The 25,947-nt window shown below is 35.9% G+C and overlaps 1 protein-coding gene across 1 annotated transcript; it reads left to right on the top strand.

The window, feature by feature from the left end:
* Positions 1-762: 762 nt before the first annotated feature.
* On the top strand, positions 763-25,602 carry TRIM58 (tripartite motif containing 58). Its single transcript, XM_006877534.1, has 6 exons — positions 763-1,185; positions 2,753-2,848; positions 17,425-17,655; positions 21,047-21,069; positions 21,173-21,273; positions 25,013-25,602. Exons 1-6 carry the CDS (start codon positions 763-765, stop codon positions 25,600-25,602), a joined length of 1,464 nt encoding a protein of 487 aa, XP_006877596.1.
* The last annotated feature ends 345 nt before the right edge of the window (positions 25,603-25,947 follow it).

Here is a 25,947-nt window from a genome sequence, read left to right on the forward strand (position 1 = left end):
AGATCTGAGTTGGAAGAAATGCAGCCAGAGTGCTCCTTGGAGTCCAGAATGGCTAGACTTCGCCTCTTACACTTATGACATATTGTCTGGAGGGACCAGTCACTGGAGAAATATATTATGTTTGGTAAGGTGTAGGGTCAGAGAAAAAGAGGAAGACCCCCAATGAGATGCACTGGCAAAGTGGCAGCATCAATAGGCTCAAGTGTGGCAACAGTGGTGAGGTTGTCCCAGGACCAGGCAGTGTTTTGTTCTGTTGTGCATACGGTTGCTATGAGTCCGTACCAACTCGATGTCACTTAACAACAACAATTAGTTGAAGGTGAAATGAATGAAGATTGGGAAAAAAGGTAACAAAAGTAGATTATGCATGGTAAAGAATAGGAGGTCTTGGGATAGTTCAATAATAATGGAAGCTATCAGCATTTCTCTGATGCTACTGATGGTAAACATTACAGATTTCAGACACTATTAGGGCCCTATATTTTGAATTCCAGTTAGAAATAAGCACATCAATAGTGAGGACTGTTAGAATTAATATTAATTTTATATTTGTGTTTGAAGATGTCTGAATTATTATAACATTTTACCGGGAGTGGCTTATTTGAAACCTTGAATACAAGCAAGTGGATAAAATCCATCATGTGCCTGCTTCTTCTGGTCTGTGGGGTGTCTCCCTTTTAATGCCAGACCCCAAGGGGAGATAGTGCTGGTAGCCTGGAAAGGCAGCACTGCTATCAGAGAAGCCAGGCTCTACCAGGCAGCATGGCCTCAGGCCTTCCAGGAGAAAGGCTGAGGGAGGAGGCTAGATGCCCTGTGTGCCTGGACTTTCTGCAGGACCCTGTCAGCGTCAACTGTGGCCACAGCTTCTGCTTCAAGTGCATTTCTGAGTTCTGCGAGAAGTCAGATAGCGCCCAGGGCGGCATCTATGCCTGTCCCCAGTGCCGGAGCCCCTTTGGCCTGGAGAGCTTCCGTCCCAACCGACAGCTGGCCAGCCTGGTGGAAAGTGTGCGGCAACTCGGGCTGGGTGAGGGGCCGCCCGGCGGGTGCCTCTGCCTGCGTCATGGCGAGGAGCTGAGCAGGTTCTGCGAAGAGGACCAGGTGGCGCTATGTTGGATCTGTGATACCACCCCTGAGCACAGAAACCACTGCACGAGGCCCCTGCAGGAGGCTGCCCGGTGTTACCAGGTGAGAGTCTCTAACTAGTGAGCTCCAGGTAGAGGAAGAGTCAGACTAAGTAAGGATCTGTATATACTGCTTTTACAGAGCAGCAGTATGAGCCAAAGGTGTTTCTGGATGGCCCACATATCCAAATAAAAACAGCCAGATCTCCTGGGCTGTCTTCTCCCTATCCTCTGACAATCCACACTCAGTTCAGAGACTTTGTGGCTTTGCTTGAGATATTTTATGTTTAGGATCCCTGTTCAGAAGGCCAAATCCACATATCTTTTGAGACTGCCCATCTCCTCCATGAAGTCATCACTGCTGGTTTTGTGCTGTTAACTCCTTCTAAATCTTATGAGCTGGATTCAACAGTCTTGCTGTGGTTCAAAATAGACTCCAAGGCAAGAAGTTCGTTGTTGCTGTTATTGTTTGTTTTTTAATAGTAAATAAATTTTTTATAAACTTTTAGGTGTCCTAGGGTGCTAAGTTACACTTCTTTTAATCTAGTTTCAGCCAATCATGATTTACAGTAAAATTAGTCTAAATACTATTATTCCCAAACACACTGCACATGCCTTTTTCATCTCATTGCATTTACTCACGATTTCTTCTATTTGAGTAGTCTTTCTTCCCTCTGTAAGTGTCGAAGTGCTTTATTCTTTGCAAACACCAAAGAAAATGCCACCTTTACCATCTTGCTGCCTGTATAAATTCTGTTATTTTATGTCTATCATTATGCATAGCATCAATCTTTTTTTTAACACACAATTTTTGTGTAGGACAAACTGAATGATTTGGAAGATAGAGGTTTTCTGAAGTTCAGTTTGTTTTTTCCTACTAAAAAATTTTGATTGTGTATCTTTGTGAATGTTGTCTGTAAACAAATGTGCTTACCTTAAACTGGGATCCTAGGCATGAAAGTAGATTTAGCTTCCATTGTATTTGTTTTTCACCTTTTGAAATATTTACCAACAATATCTATTTTTCATTTTAAAAAATGTTAACTTACACGAATTCTTCTGTACACTCAAAATACTTTATTTCTTAGTATAAATTAATACATATTTTGAGAAGTTGAAATTCTCTTTAACCTATCACCAAGAAACATTTCTTCTATTAAGCATTTTCATTGACGTCTACATAATTTGAAAAAAAATATTGCAAGTTATTTTCCCCACAATAATGTCAAATTATGTACAGCATATTTACTTAAATAAATTGATTCTATGATTTTGGGCATTTCATGCCATTGAATCTTCAGCAATACCTTATTTTAATTCAGTCTTTTTGATATAAAAGTACCACACATTTTAGTTAACTGCAGTATAGATATTTTGAATAATGTTTTACAATGAACACACTTGCAATTATTTGGTTATATCCTGGCATTATCATTATGTATGTTTAGTTTAACTATTAATGCTAGACATGTATCATTATCAAATGTTTAGTTTACCTACTAATGCTAGACATTTTTCTATGCTTTGTAGGTACAATTTTAACTGTTTCTTTCATTTCCTGTAACATATAGTTAACATTAGATACTTAGATAAGGTTATCTGTAAGGATTTCAGTGTATCTTCTCACACAGGTAAAGCTCCAAACAGCCCTGGGCCTATTGAGGAAAGAAATGGAGGATGCCTTGACTCAGGAGGCCAATGTGGGGAAGAAGACTATCATCTGGAAGGTAAGAGCATGTGGAGACTCCTCGGCAATTGGAAGGATGCCATTCTTGCTTGGTTTTCCCCACTCCAAAGCTACTGCTTAAAAAAGGATCTCGGTGTCATTCAGGTTCACCCCTCCCCCCAATCCCTTCCAATTATATTCTTCATCTGTTTTCTTCCTTTTAACTATATTGCCACTGCCAAAATATAAATACATAGCTTTACTGGGTTTGTTTTAACTGTAAATCTCACTGCTTTATTTAACCTTAACACCTAGAACAGAGCCTCATATTGTTACTACTATTTTGCAAAACTATTTATTGTATGTATGAAATAATGAGTATTTTATTACATTTGACAAATGATGTACAACTAATAGTGATCATGATATATACAGATTGATTGTCAAGGAAAGCGCTTACAATTGCAGAGTCTCCCTATATATATTTATATCATAGAGTCTTGGTGTGGAGCTGCTGGATCATGTACTGGACCATGAAGTCAGTTTAGAGTGCAAGGCAAACAGTTCAAACTCACCAACCACTCCCCAGAAACCCTGTACAGGGTCACTTTGAGTAGGAATCAACTCAACAGCACTTAACAACAACAATAATAGAGACATATGTCAGTGTTACACTTAAGACATAAGTAGAATGCAAGAATGCTTACATTCGTACAATGCATAGGCAAAATGTCAATAGTGCTAAGATTTAATACGTATATATTAAAATACTTAGCTGTTAACTAAAAGGTTGGAGGCTTATACATCTAGAGGAATACAGAAAGGTGAAAAATCATTTACTGAAAATCCTATAGTGTAGGGTTCTATTCTGACACATGGGGCCACCCTTGGCTACAAAGTACTAAATGGCAACTGATTTGATTTGGGGGGGTGTGTATATGTGTGTACGTATACATGATTCTACAATACATATATAGGTGTGGTACTGTAAGATAAGCAGTATATTGTTAAACATAGTACATTGCTAAACACAACACACAATACATTGGAGGTCCAAATCTACCAGTTGCTTCTCAGAAATACTATACAGGGTTACTGTGTGTCAGAATTGACTCCCTGGCACTTAATAACAACAAAAGAAGCTGTATATAATTTCATATATTTATAGAATGTATAATATAATATTAATAATATATGTAGAGTATATACAATATTTGATCTTTATCATTCTCCAAATACCTCTTCTTTTCTGAGAATTTTCTGTATTTCATGCATTTTTAAGTTTTTCTCTTTTAAAAATGCCCCTTATATCCTCACATGCATGTGCAAAACATTTTGCTACATTTTTCTTCTGGAATACGTCTTATTTGTTTCCAGTTAAATATTGATTGACAAGTTTTTGGACTTTTTAAGTCACTTGTGGTCATTCTTGGCTTCACGACAGATTTACTGAATCCTGGTATTGTTGTTGTTAAGTGCCCTCATGTCAGTCCCAACTCATAGTTACCCTATATAAGGTTTCCAAAGAGTGGCAGGTGAGATTGAACCACCAACCTTACAGTTCAAACTGACCTCACAGTCCAGTGCATTAACCCACAGTGCCACACCAGGACTCCTACTAAATCCTAGTGAGGTGCTAAAGGATAAGCAGTGGACCAATTGCAAGGCCAGTTGTTGAAAATTAACAGCTAATCCTCAGAAACTCTATACAGGCTCAATCTGGGTCAGAACTGACTCAAAGACACTTTAAAACAACATGTCCAAGATCTAGGTTCCTGCATTTTTTAAACTCTTCATTTACTATTTTAATGTAGAGATGAGATTAAGAATTTTGTGTAAACCAATTAACTGCATGATCTTTACATTCAGAATGTATCCATGTGAGCCAAATGAAATAAACATGAGTCTTGATAAAAATGAATTCTGAATTATAATAAAGGTTTTATCATTTCTGTGAGAGCAACTAAAAGAGTGTTTTTACTAGGCTTCCAGATTAATTTTTTTTTTAATGTTTAATCATGTCTTTGTAATTAGTGGTAGCTACATGAAAGTTATTTTAATAATACATTTGCATTAGTTTTATCGGTGCTCTTGTTAGGTGATACCCAGTCGGTTCTAACTCAGAGACTTATGCACAACAGAATGAAGCTCACAATGATTGTTGCACCCAAGCCCATTGCTGCTGGCATTGTGACAATCCATCTCCTTGGGGTTCTTCCTGTTTTTGCTGGCTTTTCACTTAACCAAGCATGAAGCCCTTTTCCAGGGACTGATCCTCCCTGATAATATATCTGAAATAGAAGAGATAAAAGTCTCACCGTCTTGGCTTCTATAGAGTATTCTGACTGTACTTCAAAGCAGACCTGGTTGTTCTTGCAGTCCATGTGCTTTTTAATATTCTTGTCCAACACCATCATTCAAATACATCAGTTCTTCTACAGTCTTCCTTATTCATTGTCCATCTTCCACATGCATATGAGTTTATTGAAAAGACCATGGCTTGGGTCAGGTGCACTTTAGTCTTCAAACTGACTACTTTGCTTTTGAACACATTGAAGAGTCTTGTGTAGCAAATTTACCTAATGTAATCTGTCATTTGATTTTTTTTTTAACTGCTGCTTAGATTAATGTTGATGGTGGATCCAAGCAAAATGAAGTCTTTGGCAACTGCAAACTCTTCTCCACTTATCATGATGTTGTTTATTGGTCTAGTGGTGAGGGTTTTTGTTTTCTTTACATTGAGATGTAACCCATACTGAAAGCTGTGAGCTTTGATATTCATCAGTATTTTAAGTCCTCTTTGCTTTCATTAAGTAAGGTTGTATCATCTATATATTGCAAATTGTTAGTCTCCCTCCAATCCTGATGCCATGATCTTTTACATATAATGCAGCTTAAATTATTTGCTCAGCATACAGATTGAATAAATATGGTTAAAAAAAAACCAAAATCCTGGTGCACACCTTTCTTGATTTTAAACCAGTTAGTGTCCCTTTGTTCTCTTAGAATAGCTGTCTTTTAGTCTATGTACAGGTTTCTTATAAGCACAATTAAGTGTTCTGGAATATTCATTCTACACAATGCTATCTATAGCTTGTCATGATCCACACAGTCAAAACCATTTGCAGAGTCCATAACATACAGGTAAGCATCTTTCTGGTAATCCATGCTTTCAGCCAAGATATATCTGATGTCAGCAATGGTATCCCTTGTTCCACATTGTCATCTGAATCTGGTTGAGCTCTTGCGTTTCCCTGTCATTGTGCTGTGACCGTAATTTTGAATGATTGTTAGCAAAATTTTACTTGCATATAATAGTAATGATTTTGTCCAATGATTTCCGCATTCTGTTGACTCACCTTTCTTTGGAATGAGCACAAATATGAATTTCTTCCAATCAGTTGGCCTAATAGCTATCTTCCAAATTTCTTGTTATAGATGAGTGAATGCATACAGTGCTAAAATATTTCAGTTTGCATTCCCTCAGTTCTCATAGCTTTTTGCTTTGCAAATACCTTCACTGCACCTTGAACTTCTTCCTTCAGTATCATTAACTCTTGATCATAAGCAACCTCTTGTAAGGGTTCAACATCAACCATTTATTTTTGGTACAGTGATATTGTGTATTCCTTCCATCTTCTTTTGATGCTTTCTGCATAATTCTGTATTTTGCCAGGTTTTTTTTTGTTGTCGTTGTTAAGTGCTGTTAAGTCAGTTCTGACCCATAGCGACCCTGTATAGGGTTTCTGAGAAGTGGTTAGTAAGGTTGAACCGCTAATCTTGCAGTCAAACCGAATTTGCAGTCCAACACATTAACCCACAGCACTATACCAGAACTTCATTTTTGAGCATTCTATTATAAAATTAAACTTTGTCTTCTAAAGCTACAGTCTGAATTTTTCTGCTCAGCTCTTTACCTCCTCATTTCTTCTATTTGCTTTAGCATCTCTACACTGGAAAGCAAGCTTCAGAGTCTCTTCTTACATCCATTTTGATCTTTTCCTTCTTTCTTGTCTTTTTAATGACCTTCTGATTTCTTCCTGTATGATATTCTTGGTGTCATTCCACAACTCTTCTTGTGTTTGGTCATTAATGTCTAATGCATCAAATCTGTTTTTGAGATGATCTCTACATTCAGGTGGGCTATGTACTAAGTCATATTTTGGCTTTTGTGGACTTGTTTTCATTTTGTCTAGCTTTAGCTTAAACTTGCAAATGAGAAATTGATGGTCTTTTCCAAAGTCTTCCTTGGGATTGGTTTGGATGAGGTTATGGATCTTTAAAAAAAAAAAAAAATGTCCAAGGAGCCCAGTGGCTTTAAGGGCTATCTGTGGGCCACTGAAATTGAAGGCAGAAATGTCAGCTCAGGAGGTTATAGAAGTTCTTTGTGTGGATTACACAGGGGTTGTTGCTGTTGTTGCTGTTAAGTGCCATCTAGTTGGTTCTAATCCATAGTGACCCTGTATACCATTTCCAAGGAGTGGCTGGCGAGTTTGACCCACCAACCTTTCAGTTCAAACTAACCTTGAAATTGAGTGCTTATCCTACAGCACCACATAAGGACTCCTACATAGGGATATTCTTGATAAATTTTCTCAAAGGACACAGGACAAACATGAGAACATTCATGAAAAAGTTTTAAGATCAAAAGCTGGATTATAGAAAATAATTCCAGGAAAGTTACACTGACCTATTATTTATTTATTTATTTTTATATCATGAAAATGTGCCCACTTATATTTCAGGATAGCAAAGCTGTACAATAAAAATTTATTTTGTGAAGCTTTTACTATCCACCGTACAGTTCTGACTTTGCCCTTCAGTTTTCGTTTTGTAACCAACCCTCAAAGTGTATTTTAAAAGAACACGACTTGAGCCCCTTAAGGATGTGAAAACGACAAGTTAAAGCAGTCAGAATTTTTCATAGAAGAGTTAGAAAGATGGAAAAAAATGCCTTCATAAGTGCATATACCTAGATGGAGAATGTGTGGACAAACAATAGCTTCCTATTTTAATATTTTTGTTTAATCTCTGTTCTCATGATTCTGTAGTGATGCTCTTTTAATGTTCTATTAAAATACACTCACTTATCTGTATATATCAAAGAATAATAATAAAAAAAAAAAGTCTTGGATCCCTTATACAGGGTCAGTGTGAGTCAGAACAGACTCAACATTTCCTAACAGTAATAAAATTTGTATATGTAATTGTTGAACTAAAAAAGATTATGTGAAAGAAAGATCAACCAAATTTCCTCCCACCACACCATTCCTTATGTCCCAAATGTAATCCCATTCCTTCCCAATAGCTGTGTACTATCTCCATTCCTCAATACAACCTCTGATTGTATTGATCAATTTTATATGAATAAAATTCAGAAATCAGAATATGAAAAAAGAGTTGATTTGCTTTAGAAAGAGTCTAGGTATGTTTGAATCCACTTGTTTATAAAATGTTTAGAAAAAATATTTGATTTTAAATTGGAGACGACCTATAAGGTATAGGAAAATATGTTACAGTTATTAAAAGAAGAAATGATTGTTATATCCTTTAATCAGATATTTTATAATGTTTCATTGCTGTTAAGTAATTTTTAAAAATAGAAACAAAGCTAAAGATTTATTAATCGATCATTCAATTTGCAAATGGGGCAGAAGACAAACTAAGTTTTCCAAAGAGAAGGGGCAGTACCTGGTTTAAAGAAAATCAGAAAAATCCCAGGTAGTTTCAATCAGTCTTTCAGATATTCATTAAAATGTCCTTTGAAGTGCTTTCTTTCTCAGAAATGTGTTTTGTCAAGAAGACAAAAGATGTTGGTCTGTACCTGTGGATGTGGTTTCCAAATGGCTAGGTGCTTGCATGTCTAGAATGTAAGGCTTAAAATGCAAGAAATGTTGCTGTTTTTATTGTTAGTTGCCTTCTAGTTGGTTCAAACTCAAAAAGATCTTAAATACAATGAAACAAAACATTGTCTGGTCATGATCTATTATAACAATCATTCCTATGCTTGAATCCTTGTGTCAATCCATCTCATTGAAGGTCTTCCTATTTTTTGCATAAACTCGATTTTAGAAAATATGATGTCCTTTTCTAGGGACTGGTCCCTCTGATAGCATGTGTAAAGTTCATGAGACACAAAGCCTCACTATCCTCACTTCTCAGGAGAATTCTGGCTGCATTACTTCCAAAATAGATATGCTCATTCTATTGGAAGTCATGGGTGTATTCAATATATTCTTTGCAAAAATCTGTAATCCAAATGCATCAATTCTTCTCTGAAATTCTGTTTTCATTGCCCAGCATTTCCCTTAATATGAGGCAATTAAAATTACAATGACTTGGGTCAAGTTCTCATAAGTCCTCAAAGGGACATCATCACCCTTTAATGCTTTAAAGGGATCTTTTGCAGCAGATTTACGAAATCTAGTATTAAGTTGTCAAGAGTTCATTTTGTCAGAGCCTTCATTTATAATGCTACTAGCAGCACTCATAGAAGAAACAGCCAAGAAGTCAAAAGATGCATTGCATTAGGTAAATTTGCTGCACAAGACTTCTTCTGTCTTCAAGAGCAAAGATATCAGTTTGAGGACTAAAGTGTGCCTTATCCAAACCATAGTATTTTGAATGGCTTCATATGGATGTAAAAGTTAGACAATGACTAAGAAATACCATAGATTGTATTTGAGCTATGGAGTTGTAGGAGAATATTAAAAGTGACATCAACTATCAGAAGAACACAAATATGTATTGGAAGAAGTACAGACAGAATGCTCCTTAGAAGGGAGGATGGCCAGATTTTGCCTCTCATGCTTCAAACAAGTCCTTAGAGAAAGACATCATGCTTGGTAAAGTGAAGAATCAGTGAAAAAGAGGAAGAAACCCAATGAGATGGATTGGCACTGTGGCAGTAGCTCTAGGTTCAAGCATGACAATTGTGAGAATGTTACAGGACTGAGCAGTGTTTCATTTTGTTGTGCATAGGGTCTCTATGAGTCAGTACCAACTGGACAGCACCTAACAACAACATATGTCTTTTGATTTCTCCATTTATCGTGATATTATTTATTGATTCACTTGTGAGAAACTTTTGGTTTTTGTACATTGAGATGTAACCCATACTAAGGGATGTGCTCTTTGTTGCAGTAAGTTCTTAAATCCTCTTTGTTTTCAGTGAGCAATCTTTTGTAATCTGCTTATCCCACAATGTTAATGAGACTTCCTCTAATCTTAATACCATCTTCTTTTTGTATAGTCCAGCTTCTTGGATTATTTGCTTACTTTACAGGCTGAGAAAGTATGTGAAAGCATGCAACTGTGACACTTATCTTTCCTAATTTTAACCATTCAGCATCCCCTTGTTCTGTTAGAACATCCACCACAGTTATCTATACAGATTCCAAATGAGCATAATTAATAGTTAATTAACTGGAATTGCCATTCTTGCTAATACTATCCATAGTTTGTTATGATCCACACAGTCGAATGCCTTTGTATAGTCAATAAAACACAAATAAACATCTTTCTGGCTTTTTTTGCTTTCATCCAAGATCCATCTGCTTGCTTGTTTTAGAGGCAATTTATTTAGAAAACTAAAAATAGATGATGTTCAGAAGCAGTGTACAATGATATAGAAATCAAATCAATTACTTTATAATGTATTCCCTGTTTTAATGACTAAAGAAAAAAAAAAAAAGATCTTTCTGCTTTAAGGGAAAAGTCAGAAAAAAATAGGTCATTATATATTTTTTCTCAATAATAACATAAGCACCTATAAGAAATCTAATTATAGTAAGAGGATTCGGATGTATGTTGGTACATATACATGGTGAAGGAGAGTAAGCTATCATAACTCCACTTGCTTTCTTCTGATACTTGGAAGTTTTCACTTACAATAACACCAAGTTACTTCCAGTGCTGGAGCTAATTCATATCCTCTTTACTGCCCATGTTTCCCTTAAACAGAGAATAGCCCTAGAAGGCTGATTTTTTTTTCTGCTTGCTTGTTTTAGTATGTAGGCTGTATGCTATCTGTTGCACTTCCTGATGCTCAGGTCTTAACTTCAGGAGTTGAACTACAAGTGAACAATGATACCCCTTGATCCAAATCCTCCTTTAAATCCACTTGAATATTTGAAACTTCCTATCCAAGCACTGCTGTAAATATTTTGAATTATGTTCAGCAAAGCTTTATTGAATGTGTGTTTAATGATATTATTTTGTAATTTCAGCATTTGTTGGGTCACCTTTCTTTGGAATGGCCACAAATATGATTCTCCTGTCATTTAGCCAGGTAACTGCTTTCCAAATTTCCTGGCTTCCAGCATTATTTAGTTGAAACACTTCCATTGGTATTTTGTCAATTCCTGAAGCCTTGTTTAACCAATATCTTTAGTGAAATTTATACTTGTTCCTTCAGTACCATCAGCTCTTGATCATATGCACCTTTTGACGTGCTTGCACGTTAACCAATTCATTTTGATAACCAGATTTTGTATATTTCTTCACTCTTCTTTTGATGTTTCCTTCACCATTTAATATTTTATCCATAGAAACCTTCAATTTACAACTTAATGCTTGAATTCTTTTTCTTCAATTTTTTTCAGTTTGACAAATGTCGATTATGTTCTTTACTTTTTGTTTTCTAACTCCAGGTCTTTGCATATTAAATTATTATACTTTACTTTGTCTTTTACAGCTGCCCTTTGAAATTATCTGCTCAGCTCCTTTACTTCATCATTTAATTACAATTTCTATAGTTTATATATACTCAAGAGCAAGTTTCAGAATCTCTTCTGACATTTGTTTTTTTCTTTGGTCTCTTTCTTATCTTTTTAGTGCCCTTTTTGCTTTCTTCATGTATGATGTCATTGATATAATCCCACTACTCATCTAGCCTTCAGTCATTAGCTCAATGAGTCCAATCAGGTCTTGAGATGCTCTCTAAATTCAAGCAAGATATACTCAAAATCATAATTTGGCTCTTGTGGACTTTTTTAGTTTTCTTCAACTCTGACCTGAATTTTCATAGGTTGTACAGTTAGTCCTTGGCCTTATTTTGAATGATGATATAGAACATTTCTATTGTGTATTTCTATGGATATTGTTGCTGCTGTTAAGTGTTGTTGAGTTAGTTCCAATTCACAGCAACCCTGTATAGGGTTTCTGAGGAACAGTTGGAGGTTTGAACTGCCAGCCTTGTGGTTCCAAGTCCAGTGATGATCCTAAAGTGCCATGTATAGTCAGATTTAATTCTTGTGTATTTAGTGACTTTTATGTGTTTAATATCCATTTATGTTGTTGAAAAAAAGATATTTGCAATGAATAAGTCATTCATTTTATTAAAATCTATCATGCAGTATCTAGTGCATTTATAATACCGAAGTCATATTTTCAAAATATCAATCCTTCTTTGTTTCCAACTTTTGCATTCAGATCAACAGTATATATCAATGCATTTTCTTTATATGTTTGATTAATTTTAGCCTGCTAAATTTGGTAGATTCCTTCAGTTTCTTCATCATTGGCTTTAGTGGTTGGTGCATGAATTTGAATAATAATTCTTTGACAACTGGTCATCCTTATTATTGTTGTAGATGCAATCAAGTTTGTTCAGACATATAGCAATCCTAGGCACAATAGAATAAAACTGTTCAGTCCTGGGCCGTCCTTACAATTAGTATTATGTTTGCACCCATTTTTGTTGCCACTTTGCAATTACATCTAATTGGGGATCTGTCTTTTTGAGGACATGATGTCTTCTCCAGTGACTAGTCCCTCCTGACATGTCTGAAGTATCACAGATGAAATCTTACAATCCTTGCTTCCTAGGTGCATTCTGGTTGTACTTCTTCCATACAGATTTTTTTGGTCTTCTGGCGGTCCATGATGCTTTCAGTATTCTTTTCAAACCCCATAATTCAAATCCATCAATTTTTCTGCAGTCTTTCTTATTCATTGTCCAACTTTCACATGCATATGAGAAGATTCAGATTACTAGGGCTTGAGGCAGGCCCACTTTATTCCTCAAACTGACAACTCTGCTCTTTAATATTTTGAAGATGTATTTTGCAACAGCTTTGCCTAATTCAATTGTTATTGTGGTTAGGTGCAGTTCAGTCAACTCTGATTCATAAAGACCCAATGCACAATAGAATGAAACACTGCCTGGTCCTGTGCCATCCTCACAATTGATATAGTGGAGTCCATAGCTGGTGCCACTGTGGCAGATCATCTCAATGGGGTCTTCCCCTTTATCTTTGACGCTCAACTTTATTAACCATGATGTCCTTTTCCATAGACTTATCCCACTTGATAACATATCTGAAGCATAAAAGATGAAAGTTTCACCATCTTGGCTTTTAAGAGGAATTCTGGCAGTACTTCTTCCAACACACATGTGTTTATTCTTTGGGCAGTCCATGCACTTTAATATTCTTCTCTAAGACCATAAATAAAATGCATCAATTCTATTATTTCCTGTGTTCATTGTCTAACTCCCACATGTATATAAGGCTACTGAAAATACCATGAATTGGGTCAGGTGCACCTTAGTCTTCAAAGTGTTATATTTGTTTTACACTTCAAAGAAGTCTTGTGCAGTAAAACCCATTCTTCACTATGTTATCCATAGTTTTCTCATGAACCACAGAGTCAAAAACCATCCTATGGTCAACAAAACACAAATAAACGCCTTCCTGGTATTCTCCACTTTTAGCCAAGATCCATCTGTCATCAGCAATGATATACTTAGTTCCATGTCCCTCTTTGAATCTGGCTTGAATTTCTCTGTTGATGTACTGTAGCTTCCATATTTTGAATTTTTTCAGCAAAAATTTGCTTGCATGTGATATAAATGATATTGTTCAATGATTTCTACATTATGCTGGGTCATCTCTCTTGGAATAAGCACAAATATGGATCTCCTCCAATTGGTTGGACAGATAGTTGTCTTCCAAATACCTTGGTATAAATAAGTGAGTGCCTTCAGTGTTTCATCAGTTGTTTGAAAGATTTCAATTTATATTCCATCAACTTTTGGAGCTACATTTGTCACCAATTCCTTTAGTGCAGCATGGACTTCTTCCTTCAGTATCATTGGTTTTGATCTTGAAATGTTTGAACATAGACCATTTCTTTTTGGTACAATGACCTTGTGTTTGTATGTTCCATCTTGTTTTGAAACTTTCTGCATTACTCAATATTTTGCCCATTATTATTGTTGTTATAGATTGTTGAGTCAGTTCCAATTCATATTTACCATGAATAGTACTTCCCAGAGTGGCTGGTGGATTTGAAATGCCAAATTTCGTTGCCAGTCTAGTGCTATAGTACTACACAGGATCCTTCAATATTACAACTTGAAGCCTGAATTTTTTCTTCAGTTCTTTCAACTTGAGAAATGCTGACTGAACATGTTCTTCCCTTTTGATTTTCTAGTACCAGGTGTTTGCACAATGCATTGCAATACATGACTTTGTCTTCTTGAGCTGACCTTTGAAGTTTTCTGTTCAGATTTTTTACTTCTTCATTTCTTCCATTTGCTTTAACATCTCTGAAACTTTTAGTTTCCGAGTCTTTTCAAACATCCATTTTGGTCTTTCCTTTCTTTGCTGTCTTTTTAGTGATCTTTTACTTTCTTCCTTGATGTGATATTGTTGTCATCTACAACTCTTCTGGTCTTCAGTTATTAGTGTCTAATGCATTAAATATGTTCTTGAAATATTCTCTAGATTCAGCTGAGATATACTAAAGGTCATATTTATACTCTTCAGTTTCAGCTTGAACTTGCAACAGAGCAATTGATGATCTGTTCTATAGTCGATCCCTGACCTTATTTTGACTGATGATATTGAGCTTTTCCACTGTCTTTTCCCACAGATGTAGTCAGTTTGATTCCATTGTATTCCATCTGGAGAGGTCCATGTGTACAGCCATCTTTTACGTTGTTTAAAAATGTATTTGCAAGAAAGAAGTCACTGGTCTTGCAAAATTCTATGATGAAATCACCTGCATTGTTTCTATCAACAAGATCATATTTTGCAACTTCTGATTCTTCCTCTTTGTTTCCAATCTTCTCAATCCAATCACCAAATAGTTATCAATGCATTTCAAATGTACGTTTGATCATTTTCAGACTGGAGAACTTGGTAGAATTCTTCAATTTTATCATCACTGACTTTAGTAGTTGGTGAGTAAATTTTAATAATAGTGATATTAAGTGATCTTTGTTGGTGTATGAATAATAACTTACCACAGACAACACTGTACTTCAAGATAGATTGTGAAATGTTCATTTTGATGATGAATGTAATACCATATCTCTTCAATTTTCACTCCCAGCATAGTAAACCTGTGATTGTCAGATTCAAAATTGTCAATACCAGTCCATTTCAGCATATTAATGTATGTTGTTGTTGTTAAGTGCTGTCGAGTCAGTTCCGACCCATAGCGACCCTGAACAGGGTTTCTGAGGCTGTAAATCTTTACAGGAGCAGAAAGCCTCATCTTTCTCCCACGGAGCAGCTGGTAGTTTAGAACTGCTGACCTTGTGGTTTGCAGCCCGATTCGTAACCACTACGCTACCAGAGGATATTGATATTTAAGCTTTCCAACACTCATAGATTCATATATCATACATTCCATATTCTAATTATTAATTGATGATTCTAGTAGTTTCTCCTCATTTTGAATTATGCTCCATCAGCAATGGAAGGTCCCTAAAAAATATATATAGGAGTCCTGGTGTGGCACTGTGGGTAATGCACCAGACTGCAAAGTGTTTGAACTGCAAAGTCAGTGGTTCAAGTTCACCAGTCACTTTTCGGAAACCCTGTACAGGGTTGCAATGGGTCAGAACTGACTCAATGACACTTAACAAAAACAACAACAAAATATTATATAAGGAACTCTAGTAGCATAGTGTGTATGAGTCAGGCTACTAATCCTATGGGCAGCAGTTCGAAACTACCAGCGGTTCCATGGGAGAAAAATACGATTTTCTGCTCCCATACAGATTTGCAGGCTTCGTATGCAGGTTCACTATGAGTAGGAACTGACTCCATGGCACACCACCACCACCACCAAAATGGTATATGGTTCCAACTCATAGCAAGCCTGTATAGGGTTTCTATGGTTTTAAATCTTTGTGGGAGCAGAAAGCCTCATCTTTTTCCCATGAAGCAGGTGATGAGATTGAACCACCAACATGGTGATTCACTGTCCAGTGCTTATTGTATGAATGCTACTGTGCTTTCCATGCAGATTTAACAGTTATGGTGAAAGGATCCAATCATCATGCACGCCTTTTCTGATTTTGAACTATTTAGTATCTCCTTGTTCTGTTCTAACAACTGCCTCTTGGTGTATGTATAGATTCTCCATGAATGCTATTATGTGTTCTGGAAAACCTATTCTATGCAATGTTATCCACAGTTTGTTATGACCCAGTTTATTATATACATTAAAGCAGAAATAAATCCACAGTTTATTATATACATTAAAGCAGAAATAAAACATGTTTCTGATGTTCTCTGCATTCAGCCAAGGCCCATCTAAAATCGGAAATGATATTACTAGTTCCATCTTTAATTCTAAATCTGGCTTGAATTTCTGACAGCTCACTGTCAATTTACTGCTGCCACAGTTTTTGAATTATCTTCATAAATATTTTACTTTTATGTGATGTTAATAATACTGTTCAATAATATTCACATTCCATTTGCTTACCTATCTTTGGAATCTCTTTCAATTGGCTGACCAAGTAGCTGTGTTCCAAACATCTTGATACAGAAGAATGAACACTTCCAATGATATATCAATTGTTGAAACTTTTCAATTTGTATCTCATCAGTTCCAGGAGTCTTGTGTTTAACTATTGCCTTCAAAACAGCTTGTATTTCTCCCTTCAGTATCATCTATTCATGATCATGTGCAACCTCTTGAAATGATTACATATTGATTGACTCTTTTTTGTACAGTAACTGTGCATATACCTTCTATCTTTGTTTGATATTTCCTACTTAATTCAGTATTTTGTCCACAGAATTCTTCGATACCTCAACCTGAGGCTTGCATTTGTCCTTCAGTTATTTCAGATTGATTAATAATGAGCAGTTGAGTTTTGGAACTTCAGGTCTTTGTACACTTCATTATAATACTTTCATTGTAGGTATATGGATGGTATCTGATCACAGACAGCATTGTCCTTCAAGATAGAGCTTGTAATGTTCTTTCTGAGGATGAATATAATGTCATTGCTCTTTATTTGTCATTCTCTAGTCATTGTACTCAGTAGTTTAATTGATATTTAGCTCTAATTCATGTTCTTTCTTTTCCCAAGCTCTACATAGTGAACTGAAGCTTGATTAAATGTCTTGCCCCCAAACCTATGGTGGCAACAAAAATCTAGCAGTCCTTCTTAAACTCGGGTATCAAAATCTATCAGGTCATTTTATGTAAAATGGCATCTGCTTCTGCATGTTGGTAGAATGTAGCTAATCAATGTGGAGCTATGAATGAACTCTAGTGTCCTCCAGCTTGACAACTCCTTACATGGAGACCTTCTACTCAGAGACTATGCCCTACTATAGTGTTACAGAAGCACAAATGCTGATGATGTGACTTACTATATCACTCCAGGAGAAAGTGGAAATGCGGAGACAGCGTTTCAGGTTAGAATTTGAGAAGCATCGAGGCTTCCTGGCTCAGGAGGAACAACTGCAACTGAGGCGATTGGAGGAAGAGGAGAGAGCAACACTGCAGAGACTACGGGAAAGCAAGAACAGGCTGTCCCAGCAGAGCAAAGCCCTGAAGGGACTGACAGAGGAACTGGAGGAAAGATGTCAGCGCCCAGCCTTGGGTCTGCTGGAGGTGAGGCCAGGTGGGAGAAGGAATACACATGAGATCTATAGGGCATAGCAGGGAAGTGGCATTAGGAGGGACTATGGATAAGCACTGGGCTACTAACCACAAGGTCTGCAGTTCAAACTCACAAGCAAGCTGTCTGATCCTGTAAACATAGTGGGTTATTCATGTATTTATTCTTTAGCAGAAGGTTATTCTATAATTAACTTGGAAAGTATTTTGTCAAAATTCCTTTCATCAGAGTCAGACTAAACCCTAGCAAAACCCATAGCTCTTATCAAAGATCAAATGTTTTAAATTTTTTTAATTGAAAATAATTGTATGATTTTCCTAAGATAGAAAAAAATAATATTAAGTTGTCAGCTTGTTCATAGTCTAAATGGTATTTTAGAATGGACACATAGACAACAGGGGAAATGAAATATTTATTTGTATTCTTCCATGAAGACACTAAATTCCAGGTGATTTGTGAAAATTGTATTAGTTGATGAATATACATTATTATAATTAAACCAGCTGCAAAGAAAATTCATTTGAGGATGCTTCTTTCTATATTATCCACCAGATTTATTAGGGAAATTCTGAACTTAGTAATTCAACTTCTCATTGAGCAACTGACCCACAGACTTTATCTTGTCCAACTTACCTCATGACACTGACAGTACCTTAATATGTTGTTGTTAAGTACTGACAAGTCAGTTCATAGAGACCCTATAGAGGATTGCCAAGAAGCTGCTGGTGTGTTTGAACTGCCGAACCACCAACCTTGTGGTTTGAAGTCCAGTGTTTATCTTACAGCACCACAGCATGCATCCTTAATATAGTTATCTGCATAAGCTATATTTTAGAAGAACAGTGACTAAACACATGAGTGAAGAATCTATAAATGAATGAAATTACCATGCATTTTTGTTTTATTAGTATACCTATTTTCTCATAAGCAAACAGTAAAAAAGTAAATCATTTTCTAAATATCAAACAAAAAATAAGCCCAGGAACTTAGACATTTTCCTTACTAGCATTTATCACCTTATCTCCCCATATATCAAATGAACATTTTTTTTTAAATAAACAGTTAAACAACACAAATCTTGAAAGAATATTTTCTCAAATGATTTATATTTATGTGTATGCTCTGATTACCCTTTCTTCCCTAGTACCAGTAACCCACATTTTATTCCTAATGGTTAAGTCCAAGGCCTGGCATATACCCATAAATGATAAGGCTAAATATTTCCCTAGTCAATATGTGCTATCAAAATATGTCTGACAGATGTTTTTTTTATTTTTGTTTTCTGTTTTTATTAATGTGCTACAAGGAATGCATTGAATTATCTAATTTAAGATAAATTGTTTTCCTTTTAATCCATATAGATAATTGACTCACATGATTTCATACCATATGTTGTGTTGGTTCAAATAATTTGAGAATTTGGGATTTTCTTACACAGCACTGGAGTATAGTATTTTTTGTCTATACCTTCCATTGTACCTTTTTCAAATAAATTCTGTAAATATTTAGTACTTATTTTTATTCATAAACTTATGAGGAACTTGTATGTAGATCAAGAGATAGTTGTTCAAACAGAATAAGAGGACACTAAATGAATCAGGAAATTTGTGCACCAGGGATGTATTTTTTCACCATATTTATCCATTTCTGTATGCTGAGCAAAAAATACAGAAGTTGGCTTATATGAAAAAAAATGTGGCATCAGGATTGGAAGAAGTCATTAACAACCTGTGATATACAGATGATATAACATTACTTGCTGAAAGCAAAGAGGATTTTAATATTCACTGATGAAAATCAAAGACCACATCCTTTGATATGAGTTCTACCTAAAAGTAAAAAAAAAAAAAAAAAAATCTAAAGTAACATCATGATAAATGTAGAAAAAAAATTGAAATTGTCAAAGATATCATTTTGCTTGGATCCATTATTAACACTTATGGAAGCAGCCATCAAGAAATCAAATGATGTGTTACATAAGGCAAACCTGCAATTAAAGACCTCTTTAAAGTGTTTAAGCACAAAGATTCCAGTTTGAGGACTAAGATGACTTGACTCAAGCCATGGTGATTTCAACAGCTTCATATGCTTATGAAAGTGGGACAGTGAATAAGTAAGACAATAGAAGAATTGATGCATTTGAGTTATGGTGTTAAAAGTACAACAGACTGCTGAAGAACAAACAAATCTGTGTTGGAAGAAGTACAACCGGAATGTGCCTTAGAAACCAAGATAACCAGACTTTGTTTCTCCTACTTCACACATATTATCAGGAGGAACTACTCACTGGAGAAGGACATCAAGGTCAGCAAAAAAGAGAGGGATGAATTGGCAGTGGGTACAATTGTGGCAGTGATTGTAAGGTTGGTTCAGAACCAGGCAGTGTTTTACTTTTTTGTGCATAAGGTCACTATAAATCGGAACCAACATTTTTATTCTTAAGAGTCCTGGTGTGGTGCTGTAGGAAAAGGACTGGACTGCTAAGTGTAAGATTGGTGTTTCAAACTCTATATAGGGTCATGATGACTCAACAGCACTGAACATAACATAACACATACTAATAGAAAGACAAGCTCATTTTCGCATGAGTTGTTCCAAAACTCATGAGAAAATTTTAAGTTTAAAAAAAATGCATGTTTCCCCCTACTTTTATCTTATAGTTAAGAATTTCTAGTCAGATTTCCATGTTGAGTATCCACATTCTCTCTATAAAAGCAGTTCAAAGAAGATAATACAGATATTACTCAAAAAATTAAACATAGAAATACTATATGACTCAACAGCTTCACTCCTAGGTCTAGTCACAAGATAATTGAAAGTAGGGACTCAAATAGATAACTATACATCATACTCATTGCATAATTATCCATAGTAGCCAAAATGTAGAAATAACCCTAGTGTCTATCAACAGATGAATGGACAAATAAAATGTGATAAATCCATAAAATAGGAGATTATTTAGTCATAAAGAAATGAAGTTCCAATGCAAGCAACAATATGGATGAAATGTGAAAACATGCTGAGTAAAATAAGTCGGAAATAAAAGGAAACATATTGTATGATCTCACTTACATGAAATTTCTAGAATAGTGATTTGCCTATCAAAGGGCATTATGGTTATCAGATGTGGAAGGGTGGAATGGGATTCATTGCTTAGATGTTACTGAGTTTCTGTTATGACTGATGGAAATTTTTAAAATAGATTGTTGTGTTGGTTGTATAACATAATGATTTTAATTTATGCCACTGAATCATGCCATTAAAATAGGTTGTAGAGACATATATGTTGCTATATATATATATGTTTTACCACAATTAAAAAGGGGAAAAAAGGTAACTCAGAAAGTCTAATATTTGCCTGCTTGTGTTTTTCTTGTTTTTCAGGGTGTGAGAGGAGCCTTGGGCAGGTATGTTCACTTTATAAGCCAGTGAAGGAATTGAAAGAGGTTGAGGAGTTTGGTGGGTAACCCAAGAACTCACTGAACTCTACTGGCTTTCTACTCTCCTTAGAAGTAAATCTATTACACGGTTGGAACAAGAGACCATCCCCATGGAACTGAAGACAGTGTGTCACATCCCTGGGATGAGGGAAATGCTAAGAAAATTCCAAGGTAAGCAGGAAAACTATAGTGCCATGAGTAGGACTGTTAGAGTAGTGTCTTGCTGTATCAATTAGGCTGTATAAAAAATAAAAACAAAAAAACAAACAAACAAACAAACAAAAACAGAACAATTTCATGACTAAAATCAGCAAAATTTTAGGTTGACATCATATCATCTGTGTATTGACTGGTCCAATGTCCAAAGTGCTGTGAGGGTCTATGGAAAAGAACAAGGATAGGGTGAAGCGTGCACTGTTTATTAAAAGCATTAACATTGAAGTGGTGCACATCCTTTCCCTGAAGATGCCATTAGTCAGAGTGAGTCCCATATCTATGACAAACTACAAAGAGGACTGGAGCAGTGCATCATGTGCTCAGAGGGATGAGCATTGGGGCATTGGGATATTTGTGAATAGTCCTAAGAACTGTCATAATCACAGACACAATATAAGCTATGGAGTCCTGGTATTGTGCTGCGGGTTAATTTCCTAGACTGCAAAGTTGGTTTGAACTGCAAGGTTGGCAGTTCAAGCTTACCAGCTGCTCTTCCGAAACTTTATATATGATCACTGTGAGTTGGACCCAACTTGCCGGCACTTAACAAAAATAGCAACATATAGGCTATATTTAATTAAAAAAATGAATTTGAAAGTATGTTCATTTCTTAGTAGCTGTACAATTAGGAACATTAGTTTCAATAAATCTCCATTTTCTTGCTGACAAAATAGATACTAGGATTCACTGAAGAACTAGATGAAATTATATATATCTGAAAACTCAAAAGAAGATCATCCTTATGCTGTATATGTAAGATAAGCACTGGAGCTCTGGTAGCATAGTGGTTATGAATCAGGCTGCTAATTTCATAAACAGCAGTTCAAAACTACCAGCTGCTCCATGGGAGAAAGATGAGGCTTTCTGCTCCCGTAAAGAGTTGCAGCCTCAGAAACCCTATACAGGGTCACTATGAGTCAGAACTGACTCCATGGCCCATAACAACAACAACAACTAACCACTAGGTTGGTGGTTTAAGCCACCAGCCACTCCATGGAAAAAAGATGAGGTTTTCCACTCCCATAAAAATTTACAGCCTCAGAAACCTTACACAGGGTTGCTGTAAGTCAGAACTGACTCAATAGCAATTAACAACAGCACAACATTCTCGAAAATATTTTATCTAAATCCATTCATTGCAAGATATCAGTAAACAGGAGCTTTGATGTATGTTACTGGCTTTGAATTTGATTGTTTTTGTTAAGTGCCATCCAGTTGATTCTGACTCACAGTGACCCTGTATAGGGTTTCCATGGAGCAGCTGGTGAGTTTCAACAGCCAACCTTGTGGTTAGCAGTCTAGTACTTATCCTACACTTCCACACTACACAATTTGTTTGAAATAGCCAGCCAAAATATTTAGCCAATGTTTTACATGTAGGAATAACTTTAGTTCATAAAATTAAGTCAATTTGATCATAGTTTCCTTTAAACAGTATTGAGTCATTTTTCCCTTTATTTTCATTTAAGTTTTTATTGTGAACTGAGTGATAGTTTACATGGGAGAACATCGGCTTTACACCATCATTTCATTGCAATGATTACAATCTCCTCTGTGCATCATCATTCAACAATATTTGTTCCCATTCTCTCTGTTTTGTTTTGTTTTTTTCTTTTTGGGGGGTTTGGAGGAAATGTAAACAGAAACCCTGAGGAATATATAATATATAATAATTTAAACAACCAAAGGGTACAATCTATTGCTAAAGAGTGGTAATACTACTTACAGAGAAACAATTTTATTTTCTATTATGAAAATCCTTCTCAGTAATACTATTGATAATTCAATCCATGTTTAGATAAATACGTATATAGTAACTACATAATTTGATATAAGTGATTAAATTTCACTTATACTCAATGTGCTCATATTTCTATTTGTTTTTTAATTATGGAATTAATTAAACTGATTTTGTGTTGTTTTATGCCAGCCATTCTTCTAAATATGAAAATGTAACATTTAACAAAAAACATCACAGAAACCAATGCTTTATGACACAAATATTTACTTAAATTAATAATAAACACAACATATGAGGAGATAATGCAAAATACTGGAGAAGAAGGGAGATATGTGATTGGGGGACGACAAAAGATTTGAGGGTAAGATGTCTCACTTTTAATTGAGTAATCAAGGAAGTTCTCACTCATTAAGTGATAACTCAGCCAATATCTGAACTAGAAGAGAGCATTCCATACAGTTGACACAATTGCCAAAGGCGTAGTATAGAATAATGTCAGGTGTGTTCCAAGGACAATGAGTCATGGGTGACTGCAACAGAGTAACTGAAGGGCAAGTTAAAGAGGTCAAAGAAGGGCAATGTGGTGCAGGGCTCTATAGGCAGACTACAGTAAGCATTTTATTTTATCTCTCAGTGAAACAAGACATCATCAAATGGAGGAATAACATCATTGGACTAACATTTTAAAAGAGTCACATTTTGTTACTTTGGAAATGTATTAGAGATAGGCAAAGACTTCATGGAGAATACAATTAGGAAACTTTTTGTGGTAGTTCAATGAAAGAAGATTGTGACTTGGACCAGGGTGGTAGAACTGAAGATGATGAGAAATAGATTATTGGTATATTTTAAAGATAAAGTTCACAATATTTACTGTTTGATTAGACCCCAAGATTAGTGGTTCAAATCCACCAATTACTCCTCGGAAATGTTATACATTGTCTCTGTGAGTCAGAACCAACTTGATAGCACTTAACAAAAATGAGTAAAAGACCACATAAATACTCATAGGCCTTCGTAGTATCTGTATTAGTGTTTCTCTTACTGTATAAGAAATCATCACAAACTTAGCTTCTTAAAACCATTCCCATTTGTTAGCTCTCAGGTCTGTAGGTCAGAAATTTAGACATTATTGACTATATTCTCAGCTTAGGGTCTCAGAAGGCCAAAATCAAAGTTTGAACCAAGCTGGGCTCTTATTTAAAGATTCTAGAATCTACTTGAAAATTCACTCAGGTTATTGGCTGAAGGTAGTTCCTTATAGTTGTAGATCTGAGATTCCCATTTCTTTGCTGTTTGTCAGTTGTGGATAATTCTGAGCTCCTAGAGTTTAAGTACATTTCTTTTATCATGGCCCCTTCCATCTTCAAACTCAACAGCCACACGAAAAATCCAACTCTACTTGATTCCCTTTTGCCAACAGTCCACCAATCAGAGAAAACGTTCTGATTTTAAAGAACTCTTGCTATTAGATTAGGTGACCCAGATAATCTCCATTTTCTCATACAATGTAGCATATTCATATGAGTAACACCAGGGTTTTAAAAGTCATGGGGCATCTTAGAATTCTGCCTATAATAATATATTTAATAACTTTGAAAGCAGTGGATTTCATACTAAAGAATTTTTTCTATATAATTGAAATAAATAAATAAAACTTTACCAAGGGTTATATAGATTTATGTTAATTGAAGAATATCCCATGCTTTGGATGTAGATGAAAATGGCCATGTACTCTGTTTGTCCCATCATCAGAATAATTGAGCTTTTATCTGAGTCATTATGAGTCCTGGATTATACAGTGACACCTGATCAAATAACCATTTGGTATTCTTTAGGAGATATTAGATAAAAAATGAGGAGAAAGTAGATAACTGTGTCTTCACTGTCAAAGCTTCCTAAGATTTTACCAAATTTTCCTGTTTCTTTCATTCCACAAAATTATTTCCACAGTTGATGTAAAGCTGGATCCGGCCACAGCTCATCCTAGTCTACTCTTGACTGCTGACCTACGCAGTGTGCAGGATGGAGAACTGTGGAGAGATGTCCCTAACAACCCTGAGCGTTTTGACACATGGCCCTGTATCCTTGGTTCACAGAACTTCTCATCAGGGAGGCATTACTGGGAGACTGTGGTGGGAGAAAAAGCGGAGTGGGGATTAGGTGTCTGTCAAGATACAGTGTCACGAAAGGGGGAAACCACACCATCTCCAGAGAATGGGGTGTGGGCCATGTGGCTCCTGAAAGGAAATGAGTACATGGTCCTTGCCTCTCCATCTGTTCCTGTTGTTCAAATGGAGCGACCTCATCGCGTTGGTATTTTCTTGGACTATGAAGCCGGTGAAATCTCCTTTTACAATGTCACAAATTGGTCTTATATCTATACATTCAACCAACTCTTCTCTGGTGTTCTACGACCTTATTTTTTCATCTGTGATACAAATCCTCTTACCTTACCACCTATCACAGAAGTGGAGTCAGAGGACTGGGCATTCTCTGGTCATCTAGACTCTGCTTCTAATTTTAGAGAAGATTATTCCTAAAACTCTGTTACCAATGTACACCCCATACCTGGCAAGGCTCTTGTAATGGAGCAAAGGATATAGATATAGATGCCTCCACTTAAGTTGACATTTTAATCATTGTTGCTGTGGAACATTTCCCCTTAAGGATAAAAGGGAAAATGTGAAATATTTACAGATGCATTATTGGGTATCTATCTTACAAATAGTTCATCAAACTCTATTTCCTGATGGCTCCGTAGAGTTCATTGATGAGTCTTTCTTCAAATTATCGTTGTTAAGTGCTGTAGAATTGCTTTTGACTCATAGTGACCATTTATGGGGTGGCTGGAGAGTTTGAACCTCCAACCTTACAGTTCAAACTTA

This window comes from Chrysochloris asiatica, unplaced genomic scaffold (genome assembly GCF_000296735.1).
Source record: "Chrysochloris asiatica unplaced genomic scaffold, ChrAsi1.0 scaffold00520, whole genome shotgun sequence".
Lineage (NCBI taxonomy): Eukaryota > Metazoa > Chordata > Mammalia > Afrosoricida > Chrysochloridae > Chrysochloris > Chrysochloris asiatica.